Consider the following 22,427-nt stretch of genomic DNA (forward strand, 5'->3'; position numbering starts at 1 on the left):
GAAGAGCATGGGTTCTCACAAGCTTTTGCTTCAGGGACTCCCCTGACCCACTTCATATTACACTGTGCAACAAGAAAATCTTTCCCGAATGAGCCCAACGGGAAATGAAAGTAGATAATTAGTATACCAAAACCCCCAAAGGGTTTTTAAAAGTTAGCTCGTGTTTTAAAGTTATTCGCCTTTAAAGTTCAGCTTTTTTGAGTAAAAATTTTTCATATATATTTTATGAATAATCTATTGAAGTAAGTCAATATTTATATAAAGTAATTTTAGTTGAATGTTCTAGTCCTAATATACTTAAAATTCATTAATTTTAACACTTTTTGCAGATTTATTTTTTTATTTTTATAGTTTTTGGTACTTAGATACGCAATTACCAATTTTTGGAGAATTGCTGAATATTGCTGTAAAATTATTGAGTAGTGGGTATCGTGTATCGAGTATTTGCCATATTGTTTGAGTACTCAATACTCAAAAGTAGTTACTCAATACTTTTAGACTTGTATTTTTACAATTTAATTTATTTAAATTTAACAGTTATGGTGCAAAAAATGCATCTCTACTATAAATACAACTCAAATCAATATTATAAATGCAACTCTTAGCGTAAACAATTTTCAAATCAGAATAAAATATTATTAAAAAAACTGGAATAATAGTTAAAAAGTTCAAAATATTTATTGATATAATCTCGTAAAAATAAAATGTTTCTAAAAAGGAGTGATGTCTGCTAATACATTACCGAAAAGCAGAAAAATATATCGGTTTTAAATTTAAAAAAATCCGGATATCGTGAAGAGCATGAAGCTTTTTTTCAGAGACTCCCCTGATTCACTTCATATTATTTTATACAAAACACAAAAAAACAACAATTTAAATTTTCAGATTGAAATTGAGGAACTACAAATTGATATTGAGAGAATCAAATTAATATTGGGAAAATAGAGAAAAAATATCAATGAATAAATGAATCAAAATTGTTGTGCAATAGTAGGTTTTTGTCTCTCAGTTACTTATCTAGTTGTCATCTCCCAGCAGTTCTAGGAGACAGTGCCGAACTAGTGCTTTTACCCATCATTTTAGTTGAAACTAAATAACATAACTAGCTACGAGACTGCCTGATAGCTGGTCCAAAGTAGTAAACGCATTGGATTCACATTTCGGTTACATAGCATCAGTTACCTTACTCGTTAACTGACTGGTTATTTGATCAGCTACATAACTAATCATTTTTACACGTACGGGTGCTAATTGACCTCAAATAGACAGTTAACAAGTAAGAGAGCTATATTCGCCGAATCAGCCGAATCTTACATACTCTTCACCAAATTATTCTTCAAAATACAAATTTTAAATATTTTTAGGTAAACAAAATTTATTTTTTTTCCAGTTGTTTTTTCGAAATTGTTTTTTTTCATTTTTAGGAAAAATTTTTTTTTTCAAATTGTTATTTAAAATTTTTTTTTTTTAAATTTTAAAAAGATTTTTTTTGTTTTTTAATTTTTTTTTTCCATTTTGACCCATTGTAGGTCCAACTTACTATGGTCTTATATACGTCGTTGCAAAGGTCTTTGAAAATACTATCATTAGATATCCATATTGTCTATATTAATGACTTAGTAATCCAGATATAGGTCAAAAATCGAGTTTGTCCTGGTTGTTTCCTCATATCTCAGCCATTTGTGACCGATTTTGCTTCTTGTGACCGGAAACTTCTCGAAAGCATGCCTGACAGAATTATTGAAGATTTGGATCCCGAAGATATCTGGGGTCTTCAGAAAATTGATTTCAACAGACATACAGACGGACATAGCTTAATCGACTTTATACGGTCGGAAAATTATATTGTGGAAATTACAAACGGAATGACAAACTTATATATACCCTTCTCACGAAGGTGAAGGAGACAGTGCTGAACTAGTGCTTTTAACCATCATTTTATATGAAAACAAGTAAGAGAGTTATATTCGGCTGTGCCGAATTTTATATACCCTTCACCAAAATATACTTTAAAATATATTTAGGTAACAAAATTTAATTTTTTTCCAGTTGTTTTTTCGAAATTGTTTTTTAAAATTTTTTCTTAATTTTTTTTTTATATTTTAAATTTTTTTTTAATTTTAAAAAAAATTTTTTTTTAGTTTATAATTTATTTTTTTAATATTTAATATTTAGTGAAAAAATGTTGATGAAAAAAATAATTCGGGTTAAAAAATATTTTCTCGCTACCTAACTGGTTACTTGATATGCTAAATAACTAGTTATTTTTACACGTAACGGTGCTAATTGACCTCAAATAGACAGATAAAAAGACATTTAATAGACAGTCCAATAACCGATTGCTTTAAACAAACCTTCCTTCGACAATTCTCCAATAGATTGTTACTGGTGGGTAAAATAACTACTTTCTAAAGTGCAATACAAAATAAACATTGAAAGTGACTTCACTATAGGTGACTTCACTATGAGACACTAAAGTGACTATTGACTTCACGCTATGTTTCATGGGATATCAATATACTTAAGCAAAAACAAAAATAAACTGAATGAGAATTATATCATCACAATTTGTATAAAACCATTTTGTACGAGTTACTCTTAAATCGTTTAAAGTGAATACACTCTAGATTACATAGAGATACTTAAGTGACAATTGTCTTCACGCTAGATTACCTGGGATATATAAAGTAACGAATTGTCTCTCTGCACTACAAAGAGCACATACGTCAGCCAAGTGATAGGACATTAGTAGCAATTACTGTATATACGGGATACATTGACTACGTGCTAAACTGCTGGTCTATGACAATAAACATAGAATAATTACATAGAACGGAAGGAGAGAGAAATGTCAATACTTTCTCCAGAATTAAGATTTTGACGAAGGACATAGGACGAAGTCTATAGGGATTTATATGTACGGAATATAGAGCCATATTACGTTAAGAAATGTATATGGGGCTTGGAGAAATCTTGGACCGAATCTTACCATTTTCAACAGAGTTAGGAATTACGTTTGCAAATTTTGTGAAAAACTTCGCTCTTATTTTGTCCTACTAAATGTCTATACCAAATCTTTATTTCTTCAAAAACAGTTTGAAGAATTATTTCGCAATATGTGCAACTAAATATTTCTGCGGTCCACACTTAAACATATGGTGTTGGCAATGGAATTTGAGAGATGGGTTTTTATGATTTTGCTAAAATTTTCTGCTGTTGGTTTTTAGATGATAGAGAATATTTTTAGACTTTGGGCGCAGTTAATATAAGGTCCACCTTAATAGTGAATAGTAAATTCATATATTTTATTGCATACCTACATGCAACAAAATTATCTAATGTTTTTTTGTTCATTACAACAAGCTGAAATAAACTACAAGAACCGTTTTACTACTGTTCTAATACAGTACAAATTTACCTTCCTCGTTTAAATTGTTTTTCCCTGCACCCCCTGTTTTAGACTAAACTTTTAATGGTCAAGTAAAGTTTGATTTTTTTTTCGTACACATTTTTTCTTTTTATTAAAGAACATTAACAATGTTTTAGCTTGTTTTATTACAACTGTAACATTGTGTTAATGTTATAAATTAAGAGATTATTTAGTGCAGAACATCCGATTTATAAAAAAAACACAAAATAAGAAGATAAATAGCAGAAATAGAAGAAAAACCTAGGTATGAAACCAAGACAAGAGAATCCAAGCCAAGTCAAGTCAAGCCAGCCATCAACAACTAACCGAACAAACGACCACTAACCAAAATGTACTTAAAGACCATTTAACTATTTAAGTAACAGTATTTGTTAATGTTTGTTAGTGTGTTGTTATTGTTGTTTATAGCCAAGTGAAATAACAACAACAACAACACTAACAATTTTATTCAACAATGCAACAATGCAGTTAACGAAAATGATAAAATTGAAATTTCATAATTATTTAGGCGACACAGGGCACACCCTACTTTAATTCTATATAAATTAAACTACTCTTTCATAATTGAGTATGCGACATTAAATTCTTAATTTATAGCTACTATTTTGAAAGGGAAAGTAGGAATTTTCCACTAGGAAAACAATAGCTCCTATATTCGAAAATAACTTAAATGTTGCTACAGGAACCAAATTTAGTTAATATTACGTTCATGTTAATATAAATCTATGTATGACTAGTTAGTAGTGTGATAATCTGTCAGTCTGAGTTCAATTACGTTCAGTCTGTTTTCACTACAACGGGTTTATAGTTTTGGTGATTATTTTGTAATATAAAATAAATTGGTCAATTCACAAGGTCTCTTATCATGTCATATTGTCATAATGTCCTAATATTTCGCAATGGTTTTTATTGCTTTTCTAGCAAAAAATGTCCTAAAACCTATAAAACCATCCTATTGTTCTAATGAAAGTGTAAATCTTATTTAAATCAGCCCTAAATAGACTGGCATTTGTTGACCAAAAATTATACTTCTTAGGTCCAAAAGCAAGAAAGTGGCAGATAAAATGTTCAGTTGTCTCCTCTTCTTTAACGTCGTACTATCTCTACAAAAGTAGTTTTAAGGCAATCGTGTGTGCCCCTAGAGCCCATTAACCAATGAGAATGGCGGCCTTCAGGTTTCTTTAATGGGATCTAGGCAGATTAATAGCGAGTTGTGTCCTTTGCATATCCATGTTATGACAGATTTGTCTGGTATCCTCGAAAGCGGGTTCTCTCTACCATTCTTTGGCAATGAGAAGAAGTTTGTGTTGTTTTTTCTCAAGAGAGGTTTGGCATTCGTATGTACAAGCTCTACAGTTTCCTGTGTCCTGGAACACATATTAAGATAACCGTTGAATGTCTCGATATCTCCTTTAGATACATCTGGCATTCTTCAACAATTTTCGATGTGATGTGCACTCACTAGCAATCTAATGACCGCTTTTCTAGCAGTAAATATGTGGATATCCCTGTTCGATAATTTCAGCTTGAATTGTGCTACCCTAATCTGTTAGCCTAAGGATAGTCTACGATTCAACTAGAGATTCCGAATAGATACCATATCCGAACTTTTCATTTTATTATCGTTCGACAAAACGAAGTGTATAATGTATAATTCTCTATAACCTTTACCGAAGTATAACAAATAGTTCGACTCTCAATTTTTCAATATTACTCTCTCACATATACGGGTGCCGTGTGAATTCAATACCCTTATGAGAGATGTAAACAAATTGTGGAATAAATAAAGTTTAATACAAGTTATTGCATTAATACACATTATTTTATAATTTTGTGCAACACATTTAGTTCTTTTTCATTTCCGAAACGCATCAATTTCTCACAAACTAAAAATACATTTTTATTAATTTTTTTGTTGTAGAATTTAAACTATGTGCTCTTTGTAGTGCAGAGAGTAGACAATTATCACTTAAGTGTCTCTAAGTAATCTAGAGTGTAGTCACTTTAAGAGTATTGTTAGTAATTCGTACAAACTGGTTTTATACAAATTGTGTAGATATAATTCTCATATAGTTTATTATTATTTTTACTTAAGTATACTGATATCCCATGTTACATAGCGTAAAGTCAATAGTCACTTTGGTGTCTCTTTGTAAGCTATAGTGAAGTCACTTTAAACTTTTATTTTGTACTGCACTTTAGAAAGTAGTTCTTTGACCCACCAGTAATCTATTGGAGAGTTGTCGGAGGAAGGTTTGTTTACAAGCATTCGTTTATTGGACTGTGTATGATATGTTTTTTTAACTGACTATTTGAGGATAATTAGCAACCGTACATGTTAAAATAAATAGTTATGTAGCTGATAAAATAACCAGCTAGTAAGGTAACTGATGCTATTAAACCAGTATATGAATCCAATGCGTTGACTACTTTTGACTAGCTATCAGACAGTCTTATTGAAATCAAAAAGGGTCATGCAAGTTTTAAAATAACTAGTCACGTTCGAGAGAGTCTCCTGATCGAAACAGTTGCTGCCAAACTTTCATTACTTTTTAAATATTTGTTAATAATGAGAAGGCGTTCTTACTCCATTTTTCTATCTCTAAGCTTTCAGTTGTCAAACTGGGGGTTTTTCAGATTCGCAACTTTTCACTGTAAATTTAAATCATGAATTCTGGGACATCCCAGCAGAGTGTCTGTTAAAACATTCGGAAGCCTACTGGTACATGACGGACCTGGAGACATAATTTGAAAATTCTCTTCAATTGGAGGGCAATAACATCACCGTTGATCAGAGATAGGGAGATTTTATCACGTTGATATTTTTGATGTACTGATTTCCCTATAGTACTCAGTGTACCTAGCCACCTATTGCTCTGGTCCTATTGATCAGTCGTATTGCATGTGTTCTTCGTTTTTTCAAGTTCATTGCACATATGTACGTGTTCGACCTCCTGAACTTCAATTTAAAACTATTTTCATAGGCATTACGAATTTCCTCTTTTCAATGATAATCATTGAATATTCCTTTGGTGAGGAATGTCATCACAGACGTGCCAAATTTTTACAGTCACCTGTCAATTTTTCTGGTTACACTATGAAATATTTTATTAAATATTACAATTACCGCTAAAAAAAGTTATATTTATTCCCCCTCTGTAAGTTGAACGGACTCAAGCTTGATTCTTATTAAATTTTAGGATTACCGCTAGCAAAAATTTATATTTATTCACCCCTCCACTTTAACAAGTAAATGCATAATGTTTAAAAATACATATAATTATTATATTTAAATGTTAGGTACACTGTAGTGTTCATTCACCATGACCATAAATTTATATATTTTATTCACCTTAAAACTTGTATAATAAAGTTAAAATTAAAACATAAGCCAACATTAGATAGGAGATACAAATACTTACACTTGTCTGTATGATGAAAATAAAATTCAAAAATTTCATAAACAAAAAAAACGCCCGCTCTATATTTTCAAACAAATCGAACAAAGTACTCGATTGCACTTAAAACAAGACTTTATGGCCTTATTGACTTACAAAGTGGACGACGGCATTAAATAAAAAAAAATAAAATCCAACAAAAAACCAAGTGATTACTTTACGGGACCTGTGGCTGGCTGTTGCTCGCTGTCCATTTGGTAGCACTAAATGGATGATGATGGAAAAAACTGACTGACTGGCTGTTTGAATGGATAGTTGGTCATACTGCGTTCATACATCCATCCATCGTGTACGAATACATATTTCTATGGCTGGATGTATGTAAGAGATACGAGCGTATGGATGGATGATTGCTTTTGTTACTTTCACTTGGATGCATAATTTAGTAACGCATTTGTACGAGTATGTGGTAGACTGTAGACGAGTAATAAATGAGGGAAAAAAAAGCTAACCAAACAAGTGACTGTTTAGTTTAAGGTGCAATTAACCCATATATGCTGCATATGTAATGCAAGAGCCGTAATATAGCATCCTTTATATGGGTTAAAATCGTGTTTTCTCTAGGAACTTTGTCTTTCATTGTGGTCTGCAAATCCGTATTAATTAAAGTTTGGAGATGTTGAAAGTTTTCTTCAAAACTAGGTAATTTAATGATAAAGCGCATCATTAGCTCTATTTAATTACCCAAAATTCGTATGTGAAGCCTGGCAAAAGCCAAATATCCATGGCACTAAGGTAATCCTCTGTATGTGGTGGGAACAAAAGGGTCATATCTATTATTATCTGCTTAAATCCGACCAGACCATCACAGGGAACCAAAATATGCGGCAAGACATGAAACCGTAATATTCCATCATGACAACGCTCAGACACATGTTGCAATCTGGACTATAAGCCCTCATCCGCCAGATAGTCCAGACCTTGTCTCATCCGACAACTATTTGTTTCGATCGATGCAGAACGCTCTTTCAGGGATACTGATTCGTACTTGGCCTCAAAAGATGAGCAGTTCTTTTGACTCGGAATCCATATGTTCCCAGAAAGATGAAAAAAGGTCATAGCTAATAATGTCCAATATTGTGAACCGATTTCGTCTTCCGTATCAAAATCACCACTTCTGAACCGAATATACCATCTCTCGCACATTGAAACCGAGTCCATAGCTCAAATTCAAAAAGAGCTTGCAAAATCTGTGGAAACTACACAAGCAGCAATTTAAAAAATTTTGCGAGCAGCAGGATTTATCCAAAAGCAGTGAAATTGAAGCCGAGAAACCTTGATGGACGATTTTGTATGTCCGAAAAGATGTTTGAATGCTATATAAAAGAAAATCATTTGTGCTCTGAATAATGCGTAAGATCGTACATGAAGCCCGAGCCAATCATCAATGGCACTAAGGTAAAGCTCAGTATTTAGTGGGACCAAAAGGGTCCTATCTAGGCACAGGAAATCTGTACCGAACGCACGGATTCGTTTGAAGCGAGCATTGACCGAAAAACTCCCAGAATAAGCAGCCAGACATGAAACCGTAATATTCCATCATGACTGTTAAAAAGTATTTAGAATTAAGTGGTTGGGAAGTTTTGCCTCATCCGCTTTATAGTCCAGACTTTGCCCCGTCCCACTACTATTTGTTTCGATCGATGCAGAACGCTCTCTCTGGGATACGCTTCACTTTGGAACAGATTATCCGAAATTTGCTTGTTTCATTGTTGTTTTTTAACTTTTTTTTTAATTTTTTAAATTTAAAATTTTTTTTTTAAATATTTAGCGGAAAAAAAATGTTGGTGAAAAAAAAAATCGGGTTAAAAAATATTTTTTCCCGATTTTGACCCATTGTAAGGCCAACTTCCTATGTCGTTGCAGAGGTCTTTAAAATATCTATCATTAGATATCCATATTGTCTATATTAATGACTTAGTAATCCAGATATAGGTCAAAAATCGATGTTGTCCTGGTTTTTTCCTTATATCTCAGACATTTGTGGACCGATTTTATCGATTTTAAATAGCAACCGAATATGAATCGTGTATGTAAGTTATTTGGGGACTTCGGAAAGTTGATTTCAACAGACAGACAGACGGAAATGGCTTAATCGTCTCCGCTATCTATAAGGATTCAGAATATATATACTTTATAGGGTCGGAAAATTATATTGTGGAAATTAAATACGAAATGCCAAACCCTTCTCACGAATGTGAAGGGTATAATAAATCACAATTACACATATCGTGCGCTTCATCCATAATTGACCACAGCTACTGGGCGTTAATATCTTAAAAGTGTTAATACCTAATTTCATGATTATCAAATAATATTAATATATTAAAATAGAATACAAATACGTTTCATATATACACGACCATTGATGAAGATCGCTAGGCACAACATCACCGGATCATAAAAGGACTTGACCAAATAAAATTTTTCAAATATTTCGCTCGCTAAAAACATTTTTATCAAAACTTTTTCTAATACAGAGCAGTCATCACCTTTAAGGCAGGTGGTCAACATAATATACACGTTCAACTTCTTAGTATTGTTGTTATTCACAAATCATGATGATTGTTGCAACTTGCAACCACAAATTTAAGTACGAGTTTGAACATATGAGTGCATTGTTGTTTATATTGTCTATAAAAATAGTTGCTTGCAGCCGGGTTTGTAATATTTTCTTTTGTTTTATCAATCAGTCAGTGGTAGTTTTTGTTGTTTTATTTGTTCGGGTTGCTTCCGTATTTGGGAAAAAATGTTTTGAAGTTTTTGCCTCCGTTTTTGTAAAGTTGTTGTATATTTTTTCACTTGTTGCAACATTTTAGCAAATTTTATTGTTACAAGTTGGATTTATTTCGCTTGTACCCTACATTAGCCTTGCATGAATGCGTTATTTTTTCTAAGCATTTTCACACAGCTTTATTTACGCTTAAACTTAATATGTAAATATTATTATATAGTTTTTAAACTGCATAATTTTGAATTACTTTTACTTTATAGTCTAATATATTTTAAATTTTAATTTTAGTTATATAATACGAGTTGTTATGTACTAAGTACATTTGTATGATGCCAAAAAGTCGTTATAAACCTTGTAAAATTTCCAGGCATGTTGTTTTTTATTGCTTTGCCTATTTGACACTTTGTTACATTTATTAGATTATAAAAAAAATTAAGTGTAAAATTATCTTTAATAGTTTAACTTGTTTTTTTTAAACGATTGTAAAAACAAAATTTTGTAATTTGTAGCCAACAGGGTTTTTTTAATTTGAAATGCTCTTGTTTGCATCAAATTACAAATAAGTACATATGTACATATTTTGTTTTTCTGAAAATTTATTTCAGACTTACAATTAATTCCAAATTGATTACTAATTACTGAAATTACGAATGAATTCAAATCTTTATTTTTTTTACTGTCTATTACTCTTTTTCCAAATAAAAAGATTATAACTTCGCTAATAATACCCTTCACCATGAGTGGCCAGGACATATGTATATAAAATTGTCATTTAATAGTCATGTCCATCTGTATGTTGAAATCATCTTTTCGAAGCCACCAAATAACTTACACACATGATTGATATATCGATATACATATATATGGGGGATTTCACGTCAAGTGAACCAACTTTTAAAATCGATGTCTTCCGATCGGGATGAAATTTGCACCAAGGTTAGACCTATTGGATAGAAATCTCATCCCACTAAGAAACCAAAAAGCTCTTAAAGGAATGGACCTAAGCTTTCATTTGAGTAAAAAAAATTTTAAAAAGAGGGCTCATTTTGGAAAAAAGTACTATTTTGCGAAAAAAAATCAAAAATTGTATATCTTGTGTTACAAAACATTTATTTTGCTATATATCCCACTAAGCAACCAAATAGGTCTTAAAGGATTTGACCCAATCTTTCTTTTGAGCAAAAAAAAAAGGTCCCATTTTAAAAAAAAAGTTAGATTTTGCAAAAAGAAAATCAAAAATTTCATATTTTGAGTTACAAAACATTTATTTTGATAGATATCCCACTCGCATCCCACTAAGCGACTAAATAGGTCTTCAAGAAAAACATTTGAGCTATCTGTTCAGCAAAAAAAAAATTAAAAAAATTCAAAAATTTTATGTTTTGAGTTACAAAACATTTTTTAATAGATATCGAACTCGCCCATTTTTAGCTAAACTACGTTCATTTTTAGCTAAACTTCGGCATACGAGGGTGGGTCAAAAAGTCCGTGCTTTTTTAACGAAACACTGGTTTTTGGATACTAAGTTATTATAGTCTCATTTGACCTCTATGCACATTTTCCAACGTTTCTGCAATTTTTTGTATCCCTTCCCTTCAAAAAAAAAGAGTTTTTTTTTGAGATGATTTCATCATTGTAGTCAAATCTCATTTCTTCAGGTTTGAAAACAATAAATAGCCACTCGGGTCTATAGGGAGGAAAAGGGAGCATTTCATAGCCTAAATCATGGATTTTTGAAATGGAAACTGCACATGTGTGTACCCTTTTGTGCACCCGATTGTGAGCAAATACTGCAGCCATCTTGCGGAAAGCTTTATAATACCCAAGTAGAGATGCCAAACGGGGAATCTCGTTCCCGAAAATCCCGGGGTTTTCTCAATTTAAATCCTCTTCAAATGCCATTGATTTTATCTCAGATGAGGAGGTCGAACAAAATGAAAATATTTCGATTGCTAGAATTCTAAAAAAATATTAATAAATGTAAAAAACACAAATAACAATAACGAAACCAAATTATAATGTAGATTTGCAACTTGCAAAAGAAATAGATAATTTTATTTCTGAAGGAACAAGAAGAAAATACTTGCAGATTTGTTTTAAGTATTTGCAAACGGGTTTGCCAATGTGAAAGATGTTTTTCGGCAGCAGCATATGTCGGAAACAAAATTCGTTCCAGAATGGCAGATGAAACCATAGATGCAATAGTATTCTTAAGAAGATATTTAAAATAACCACTATTTTTTTTACTAAGGTACTGTTTTTTACCAGTATGTACATATGGGTGGGTCGATTTTTTTCACGAAAAATCATATAGCAGAAACGCATTCTATGGAAAATTCTAAGAAATTTTCCCCAATAAAACATAGGTCTAAAATCAAATCCAATCTTTCGCATTTCGTCTTTTATCCAATAATATTTCAATATAATTTTTTGTTTTTAAAGTTTTTTTATTGGTTAAAAGACGAAAATTCAAAGATTCCAAAATAAAATATTACGAATGATAACAGCAGCGCCTTGGTATGTGAGAAATATTAACATTCATAAGGACCTAGGTGTCTCCCTGGTGAAAAATGAAATAAAAAAACAAGCGGAGTCATATTTTAAAAAGTTAGAAGTTCACCCAAACCCACTTGCACGAACATTAATGAGAAGTAATGGCTACATCCGACTAAGAAGAAGGAATCCAACAGACCTGCGCTAATGATAGGATCTATAAATTAAACAAAATTTTTCGTCCAAATGTAGTGGGACGTAAATATAAAATAATATTTAGATTTAAGATTTGAACAAATTATTGATAGTTCACATTATTTTGTGAAAAAGACGAAATGGCAAGATAGGATTTGATTTTAGACCTATGGTTTCTTGAGGAAACTTTCTTAGAATTTTCCGTAGATTGCGATTTGATCCTCCATACAAATCGACCCGGCCTAATGTACATACTTTATTGTTATGTACTCATGCAAGTATTTTATGCTTTTTAGTGCTAAATAAAAAGTTTAGTTTCAATTGTAAAGACATAATTATGTACGTTTCTTTCTTATAGTTTTCTGGGTCAGGATTTCGTATCATAACATTAACATATCATAACATCACAACATTATCAAACCTAGATAAATAAATTTCTTGGGCTCGATGGAGATCATAACTGGTCTTGAATGGGTATTCTTTAACGATAACTCGTCCTTCTTAGCATTTTATCAGCGATAGTAAAGTGTCGGCTCTAGAAATGTCCAGAGTCTGACATGGTACACTTTTATCTACTAATTATCTCCATTTATATCTACCTCAGAGCTCCCACTACACGAGTTGTTAAATAGAATCTGTTCTGCTGAAATTAGGGAAATTGAATCGGACAAACGTTACAGTAAAAATTTGTTATTTAGCTGTATTGTACTCCGTCCCATAACCAATACTATACAAAACATTGCATGAGTAGGGAGTTCTAAAGGGAAAAAAACTCACATACTTACCACCAGCCACATTAAAGGGATGTGTTATGTCTAGAGTTCCTAATCGGAAAAAATTTCGTGGAATTCACGGGAATATTTTTATTGAAAATCTCTACAAATTTCTGTACAAGTTTCTTCAATTCTGCACAGATAATTTGTTGCCAATCGAATGATTCAATTGTATCCATAGATTTTCATAGATACTAGCAACATAAAATCAGTTGAAATAGCAAACCAAAAAATATTTATTTTAAACAGGAAAATTAAAATTTTTAGTAGGTCGAATTAATACCAAAGAAAATTCAAAGTTCTTAAGAGAATTGTAGAAATGTTTAACATTAAAACTCCTAAGAATGTTCATATTTAGAGAAAATAATGATATTATGGTTTTAAAAAGATTTGTCTTAGTTGGACTTCTGTAGTATTTTAATAAAAGTGTATACACTATTGGAATTTTGACCGATTATTTGAAAAATTGTAATGGTTTTTGTATTAAAAAATGTTCAGGAATTTCTAGATTTTTTGGAATGGAAAAAGTCTTGTAGTGAATTAAAATGCTAAATTCTGACCCTACTTACATAATAGAATTTCAACTCATTATTTTAACATGTTAATGTCATTGGAGGCAAGTACTTATCACTACCGATCATAAATAAGTCGTTAGTTTAATGTCACTAAAACTACTTACAAGAATGACTATAATAATGAGGTCATATAGAAAGCTTTATCAGTAGAAACACAGTGTGCCAAGGCAAATGACTAGAAAAAACGCAGTTATATAATAGATAATAATTAAGACATTATATGACTACTTCTAAGTAATGCATACGGTATGTAATTGAAAGTATGTTATTCAGTAATTTAAGTTTCAACTGGATAAATTATAAATTCTTATCTATATATGTTTGAAAATTTTAAACATTTCAAATCTGTTAAACAAAATACACATTTTATAAAATATGTGTTTTAAAAAAAATTCAGATAACGACTGCTTAATGCACCTGTAATTTTCCAAAAATAATCAATTATTTAAAAACACATTTTATTTCATACGCTTAATGCACCTCAGCAATTATGAAAATCATTCAACATTTATAGACAATTTCACATTTTCATGATGATTTTTGATAATACCACATTCTTCCATCTAAAATAACATTTATAGATATTTTACTATACAACAGCTAGATATCATTCAGTCAATCATTAAAACTTTTAGCAAGATTCAAGATAAACTTTGAATACAAAACGCTGCAACAATGATATTTAATAAAGAGTTAACAAATTTTTATTAACACTGATGTGCCATCAGATATGAGCAAATTAAAACCTGAATATATTTATGTAAAACAAAAAAAAAATAAATATATAATTGGCTGACAATTGAAAGATGGACAGACAGACGGACAGATACAGATGGTGTAACAAACTGATTACAATAAACTACTACTAGTTAGTTGCATTAACAATTACAACAACTACTATACTAACTAACTCTAGCCACTAGTTTAACTGCAACTCCAGTTAAACGGCATATTAGATTTAACAACTAGAGAGATGTTGAGTGAGTGGTGGTGCTATTTGTGGTAAATGCATAATATTGATATAGAGTTTTGGTCAATGAAAGAAATGTATTCAAGCTCAAACATGATTGTTATAATTAAATTAACCAACAAACCATTACGAAATAATATAAAAATTGTATATATTAATATGAGGTTTAATGAAACTAGTAGTTGAGCGCCTAATACAGAGGTTTGCAAACTTTAGATTTTTTTGGGATCACATGTTATTTAACGATAGAGAGCTACAAGCTAAATCAAATCATGTTTGAAAAATCACCAATTAATAGATTCAAAATTTCACTTAAATGGTTTTAATATTGATATCAAAACTCCTAACATATCGAGTCATAACAGCAAAAACCCAATTTTACAGGGGAAGGTTTTTTTTAAATATCCTTGGTTGAAGTCTAAGTATTACCGTGAAATTGAGTATGTATGCACAGTTACTTCTTAACTATATATTGCATTTATTTTATTTCATATATTTCCAAGATAACGGGTATTTATGTCGCTTACGTCTTTTTCGCTGGCAGTTACACCCTTCCAATTTTATTAAAAACACAAATTAATGTTTAAATTTTTTTATATTGTTCAAATTATATTCATTTACACAAATTCAAATTAACGTTTTTAACCTTAAAATACTAATATTAATTAATTCGTTAAAGCTCGATTTTTTACCTATTTTTGATCAATATGGATATCTAATAATAGATATTTCAAAGACGGCGTTTATAAGGCCATAGTAAGTCGGACCTACAATGGGTAAAAATCGGGAAACATATTTTTTAACCCGAATTTATTTTTTCACCAATAAAAATTTGTTATATAATTTTTTTCACAAATAAATTAAAAAAAAATTTTAAAATATAAAAAATTTGGAAAAGAAAAATAAAAAAAATTGTTTGCAATAAATTGTTTTCCTTAACAAATTAAAAACAAAATTTTAAAAAAATTTAAAACTTATTTTAATCGACGACGTAATGTGAAAATATAATGGTGAAATATTGACTGGATCGCAATTATATATTAAGCACGCTATACGTTAGTGAAATTTGATCTTAAAAAGTACAATGGTACACCAATGACTCATTTGGTACAATTTGAAAATTTATTTCATAGTTAATATATTTAAACCAATTTACGAATTTATATTCTCTATCAATTATACCAAAATATTAACAATAAAATTTTTAAAATTATACTTATGAGTTTTTGAAATAAAGAACAAATGGCGGATGTAATGGAATCGAAAATTTATTCATTACAACTGTTCATTTGTTCATTGTAACTTAAAGAAATCCCGAAATTTCACTGGAATTTCAAAAAAAATACAAAAGTACAATTACAGTCGAAAAAATACAATTTCTGATGCTGATTGGTACAATTTTTAAATTCCATTTGATTGAAAGTGATGATGATTGTGATATAGAAAATGTTTCCGAAAGTGATGTTGAAATCTCTTGTTCGAATTATTCGTTTTATTCGAACAAGAGAAATATCAAATAATATCAAACTATTTAGAGAGTATAGGAACATGTGGCCCAAAGTTGAAATTTTGATGAAAAAAAAACAGGTCACATTCCGAAGGGCGTGGGGGAGAATTGTTTGAAAAATAGGACAAGTTTTTTATACCGAAATGTTCTTAATAAAGATACCTTACAGAAAAATATTAAATTGTTATATGTTCTTAAAGAAAGTTTATTATTAATAAAAAAAAATCACTTCTTCGCCCAAAAAACAGCAAAAATAAACAATTTTTTGAATTCATAATTGATATTGCTCTGAAATCGTTTTTATGTTCTTCGTAATTTAGTTGTCTAACTAACAAAAAAAAAATCAAATTTAAAAAAAAAATCGGAAATGCCTATAACTTGGAAATTGTAAGAAATAAATAGCACACGCAATTCGGATGGGAAACAAAAAAATTGCACGTGTTTTAACATTTTACATGTCGAAGGTACCCTACTTTGATACCCCATAGCGCCGCACCTGGAAAGTTTTTAGTGCCCATTTTAGTAATTTGAACTTGAATACTCTTTGGCTACGCATACGTCAAATTTTATCTCGATCGGATTAGCCGTTTAGAAATGCCAGATTTATTTCTAAAAAATTTTGATTTTGCTCCACTGTGCGTTGTCATGATGGAATATTACGGTTTCATGTCTGGATGCATATTCTGGGCGGCCAATGCTCGCGTCAAACGAATCAGTTGCGTTCGGTTCAGGTTCCCTGTGATAGTATGATCAGATTTCAGCAGCACATAGATAGGACCATTTTGCACCCACCAAATACGACCATAACGCCATGGATATTTGGCTTTGGTGTCGATTCGGTTGGTTGGCCGGGCTTCACATACGATCTCTTATGCTTCAGGTTATTGTAATGGATCGCAAGTAATAATTCGGTGCAAAAATGATTTTACAGTTTTCATGTATCATTTCGAACATGCAAAATCGTCTTTCAATTTCCCTGCTTTTGGATTAATTCTGCTGCTTGTAAACAAATTGCTGATTGAGTGGATCCCAATAATTTTGCAAACTCTTGTTAACAACTATCTTCATGGAGTAATGCCTGCAATTCTAGGTCTTCATACTTTTTTGGCTGGCCTGGGCGATCTTTGTCTTCCGTGTTAAAATCACATTCACTTTAAGCTTTGGTGAACAATCAATGTGCTTCAGTGGCACTTTTTTTCAAATTAAAGAAGTAAAGCAAAACTTCCACATTTGAAGCTTTGTTGGCACAAAATTCGACTATAATATTCAACAACTTAAGTGAGAACAAATGACAGATGTGTACTCTTCTAAATGACATATAAGTTATTAAAAACTGTGTTCAAATGATACACTATCTATTGGGAATCCCGCATTTTTCTGTTCCCTATTGAAGACCTGTCATGTTTGAAATTTCAAAGTACTGCATTTTGCAAAATTTTTGTGACAAAGAATGGCTCAACCGTCTCAAGTGAGCTTAATAAAAAAACTATGTTTTTAAAAAGTCCCAAACTGTTTACTCAAATTTGGCCCAATCTACACATTAGCATTCGATGTCCAAATAAAACCTTTTTATAAAAATTGACTTAATAATTTGAAAAAAAAAATTATTTTCTCCATTTTTAACTACTCAAATAATTTTCCATAGGTTGCCAAAATAGTACCAACATAAGTTTTTATCCATTTTCAGCACTAAAGGGTTAAAATTTCTAAAAAAGTACCAACAGCTGTCTGCACATTTTTAAGATGATAAAGATATATTGTAAATTATATCTAAATTTGTTAAAAAGTTACCAAATTTACCCATTTTTAGCCCCTAAACATTCGAATTTCCAAAAATTCCTTCGTAATAGTAAAATTGTATGTGTCTAGCTTTAGGAGTTTGCGCTGGACGATTTTTAATCAGGCAGTCACACAGTAATGTTACTCTTTCATTTAAATCTCTATTATGATTAAGCGTCTCATGATAGACCCAGTAAAAAATGGTTCATTGAACTCAAACGGTACTATGCGTATAATATACACTACTTTAAACACTGATTGGGAACATCTGCACCATAAAATTAATGAAAAATGAGGTGGTTAATTAATGTTTACAATTTGAAAAACGCAAAATGCATTACAATGAACTTTTTTCTACTTATTACTTATTTTTTAACACAATAAATATATGTTTTATAGAAACACAAATTATCATTAATGATCATTAGTTGAAATAATTAATAATAATTTCTTTTAACTGTTTTTTTGTTTATTTTACGCTTTACTAGGCTCGAGAGGAACAGGCACGACTCGAAATGAAACATCGCAAAGAGGAAGATGAACTGTATCGTCAATTTGCACGCAAACGTGAGGAAGAAGATCGCAAAATACAATCGGAATTTCAAACAGAGTGGGAGCGCGAATTACAAAGGCTGGCGCATAAATTTGAAAAGGAATTGTCTACGTCGCGGCGTAATCGCGAAGAGCAAAACATCCTCACGCTGCGGCATGAGCAACAAAAGGAGGACTTGGAGAAAAATATGACCTTAAGGCGTAGCAAAAAGAAGGAGAGTATAACGCGTAAAATGTTGGAACACGAACGTTATGAAACAGCGGCTCTAGTCGATCGTCAGTCTAGTGAAATGTTAGAGTTGATAAGTGCCCGTCGCTCGGAGTACATGCAAAACGAAAGCATCTTCTTGGATGACGAGTTTAGCGAAGGTGTAACGCCCATGGAATATCCAATGTTAGCACCACTGCCTGCACCGCCAGCCGTTAGTAAATTCCAAATTTATACGGATCCCATAGAATTCGAGGATGTTGATCGCATAGCCATTTCCGTAGCCCAGGAAGATCAAAAGACCTTTACCGATTTGGTGCGACAATTGGTGGGACGTTGTACCACCGACATTGAAAAGGCCCGCACAATATTCCGCTGGATAACGGTGAAAAACCTAAATGCCATGCATTTCGATGATGATTTGCGAGGTGACACGCCCATGGGTCTATTGCGTGGCATTAAGTATGGCACCGAAAGTTATCATGTGCTGTTCAAACGTCTTTGCAGTTATGCGGGCTTGCATTGTGTGGTCATAAAGGGTTATTCCAAGAGTGCCGGTTATCAGCCGGGTGTTAAATTCCAAGATTCACGCTTCCGTAATTCGTGGAATGCAGTTTATGTGGCAGGCGCCTGGCGTTTTGTTCAGTGTAACTGGGGTGCACGTCATCTGGTCAATGCTAAGGAGGCGCCCAAAACGGGTAGAGGAAAAAATGATAGTCTAAGGTAGTACAATATATTTACAATTACTTTTCCATATTTATTGTCAATTTTATGTATATGAGGTTATTCCCTAGGTATGAATATGACGACCATTATTTCCTAACGGATCCCCGTGAATTCATTTATGAATTCTTCCCCCTGCAAGAAGAATGGCAGCTACTTAAGAGACCTATTACACTGAGAGAATTTGAAAATTTACCATTTGTGCGGTCATTATTCTTCCGTTACGGCTTGCATTTTGCCGACGAAGGTTATGGAGCAGTGGTGTTTACGGATGATACTGGTAATTTATATATTTTAAAGTCATTTAATATGTTATTTAAACCTTTAACTATTTTAGGAGCTGCCACAGTCCGCATTGCAATGCCAACTGATATGCAAAGTTGCCTGATCTTCCACTACAATTTGAAATTCTATGACAGTGATGAGGATTCTTATGATGCCGTTTCACTTAAACGTTTTGTCATGCAATCAGTTATTGGTAATATTGTGGCCTTTAGGGTACATGCACCCTGTTCGGGAGCCTTTCTGCTGGACATTTTTGCCAATGCCGTTACGCCTCAGGAGTATTTGACGGGAGAGCCTATGAAGTTTAAATCTGTTTGCAAATTTAAGGTATTTCAAGCTAAGTCTTTGATAGAAATTGGAAAACTTAAATTTAAATTTTGAATTTCAGATATGTTGTGAAGAATTACAAACAGTTATGGTACCTCTGCCAGATTGTGCCAGTGGCGAATGGGGTCCTACCAAAGCTACAAGACTTTTTGGCTTAATACCCATAACACATCAGGTTAGTGTTTTAATTTATCTTTAAAAGTATTGAATGTAATTGTTTTTTTCTAAATTTTAGGATCCTTTAATATTTGCTGGACGAAGTTTAGATTTACAATTCCGTATGTCTCGTCCATTAACTGATTTTATGGCAACTCTTCATAAAAACGGCATTGAAGAGAAAAAACTTTCCAAATATGTCACACATAATATATTGGATGATATTGTTACGTTTATTATTAAGTAAGTATTGGAATAATGTAAGGTCTGAACTGTTTTTTGAGAAATATGTAAGTGGAAAAGTCATCACAGATTATTATCCCTTTTTAATTTACACTACTATTAAAGGAACAAGACCCTACCTTAACAAGCTAGTAGTTTGCCATACTTTCCTTAGTTTTAGAAAGTTTAGAATAATTGCTATTGACCGATCATTTTCAGGGTTATTATCCTCACCCCTTATTGGTGTTACATTAAAAACCTTCCAGAATACAGAAAATTCATTAATACTAAATATATTACTGAAAAAGCATTGGGAACCTCGAGGACTTGGATAAAAATTTGAACACGTAAAATGCTGAAACACTAACTTTTTGAAACTGCTGCTCTAGTCGAACAGTCTAGTGAAATTTTAGAGCTAATAAGTTCTCCTTATTCGGAGTACATAACGAAAGCATTTTCTCGGATATAGCACCTCTGCCTGCAACACTAGCTGTTAGTAAATTCCAAATTTATACGGACCCAATAGAATTCGCAGTATTTCATCTTTCAGAGCATCAGTTGTTTGTGGTTTGTTCACAAAAATCCAAGTAGCCCCAAAGAAAATAGTCCAGCAGTTTTAAATCACAAGAACGAGTTGGGCAATTAACATCGCCAAATTGAAAAATTACGCGACACGGAAATTTCTTAAGTTGGTGACAGAAAATTGGTCACTGAAGGAGCCGGATTACTAGAAAAAGCTACTGGAATTTTATCAAGTGTTACAGTAAAATGTCCACCAATTTGATAGTAAATTTTCATAATTATAATTCGTTGTTTTAAGTAAATGTTAAAGGATGACAGCTTAATTCTTGACAGTTCATCATTTGATAGCCAATGAAGTAACCTCAAAATTGGATACTATTTATAGGAAATATACTGTAACGAAATAAAACATTGAAATTTAATTACGTCGAATTTAGCAATCGGCTTTGCATTTTACAACGACATAAGTGATTATTCCTTGGTTGAAAAAAAACAATTACAAAATCAAAATCAATGGTTCTTGAACTATAATAATATGTGTTTGTTTGTGGGGTTCAGAAGTGGTGATTTTAACACGAATGACAAAGATCGCCCATTGCAGCCCGAAGCGTAGAAGATCATATCGCTGGCTTAACATGCAAAGGCCCTAAGTCCACTTTTTTAAGAAATTGAGATTTTAATGCAGTAATGTACAATAACTAAAAATACATTGATTACAAAGAAAAAAATTGGAGTTATCTCACTTTTTGTTGTTGTTTTGTAGTGATGAGCAAAAGCACTTAGTCCAATGTATCACAAGTAAAAGCTCCATGAAGATTGTTGTCGAACTCAATAGGAACTTGCAAAATCATTGGGAGCTAATCAAGAATCAATTTGCGAGCAGCACGATCCATCCAAAAGCGGGGAAATTGGGTACCATATGAATTGAAGCCGATTAGAACATGCGATGAAAAATGGATCCATTACGATAACCCGAAGCGTAGAAGATCATATGTGAAACCCGGCCAATAGCCGAATCGATAACAAAGCCAAATATCCATGGCTCTAAGGTAGTGCTCTGTATTTGGCAGGACCAAAAGGGTCATACCTATTATGAGCTGTTGAAATCTGACCAGTTTATTTTAAAACGAGCTTTGGCCGAAAAACGTCAATATTCCATCATTGCAACTCTGTTGCAGTACCTGGCCACATGTTGCAGTACCTGTTAAAAAGTATTAAAATGTTGTGGTTGGGAAGTTTAGCATCACCCGCTTCATAGTCCAGACCGTGCACCGTTCGGCTACTATTTGTTTCGATCGATGCAGAAAGCTATCTCTGGGATAAGCTTAACCTTGGAAAAGAGCTTGATTCGTTCTTGGCCTCAAAAGATAAGCAGTTCTTTTGGCTCGGAATCCTGATCGTACTGGTTCCTCTAAAGAGAGTCAACTCAAAACTTAAAAATTTTCAGTAGAAGCAAAAAATTTTTTTAAAAACATTACAATGAAAGTTGAAGACGGATACAACTGTATTTTTTGGCGA

The 22,427-nt window shown here is 32.0% G+C and overlaps 1 protein-coding gene across 2 annotated transcripts in view; it reads left to right on the forward strand.

Annotated features, from left to right (window-relative positions):
* The window catches only part of Hil (Hillarin), a 112,897-nt gene that overhangs the window by 87,609 nt on the left and 2,861 nt on the right, over positions 1-22,427 (forward strand). Inside the window, exons 5-9 of one of the 2 annotated variants that reach the window (XM_065513413.1) lie at positions 18,403-19,397; positions 19,457-19,677; positions 19,735-20,009; positions 20,071-20,184; positions 20,245-20,408. In XM_065513413.1, coding sequence (XP_065369485.1) covers positions 18,403-19,397; positions 19,457-19,677; positions 19,735-20,009; positions 20,071-20,184; positions 20,245-20,408 — 1,769 coding nt within the window. The remainder of the gene's footprint in view (positions 1-18,402; positions 19,398-19,456; positions 19,678-19,734; positions 20,010-20,070; positions 20,185-20,244; positions 20,409-22,427) is intronic. The other variant, XM_065513414.1, reaches the window with a different exon arrangement.

Source organism: Calliphora vicina, chromosome 5 (assembly GCF_958450345.1).
Source record: "Calliphora vicina chromosome 5, idCalVici1.1, whole genome shotgun sequence".
In the NCBI taxonomy this organism is placed as follows: Eukaryota; Metazoa; Arthropoda; class Insecta; order Diptera; family Calliphoridae; genus Calliphora; species Calliphora vicina.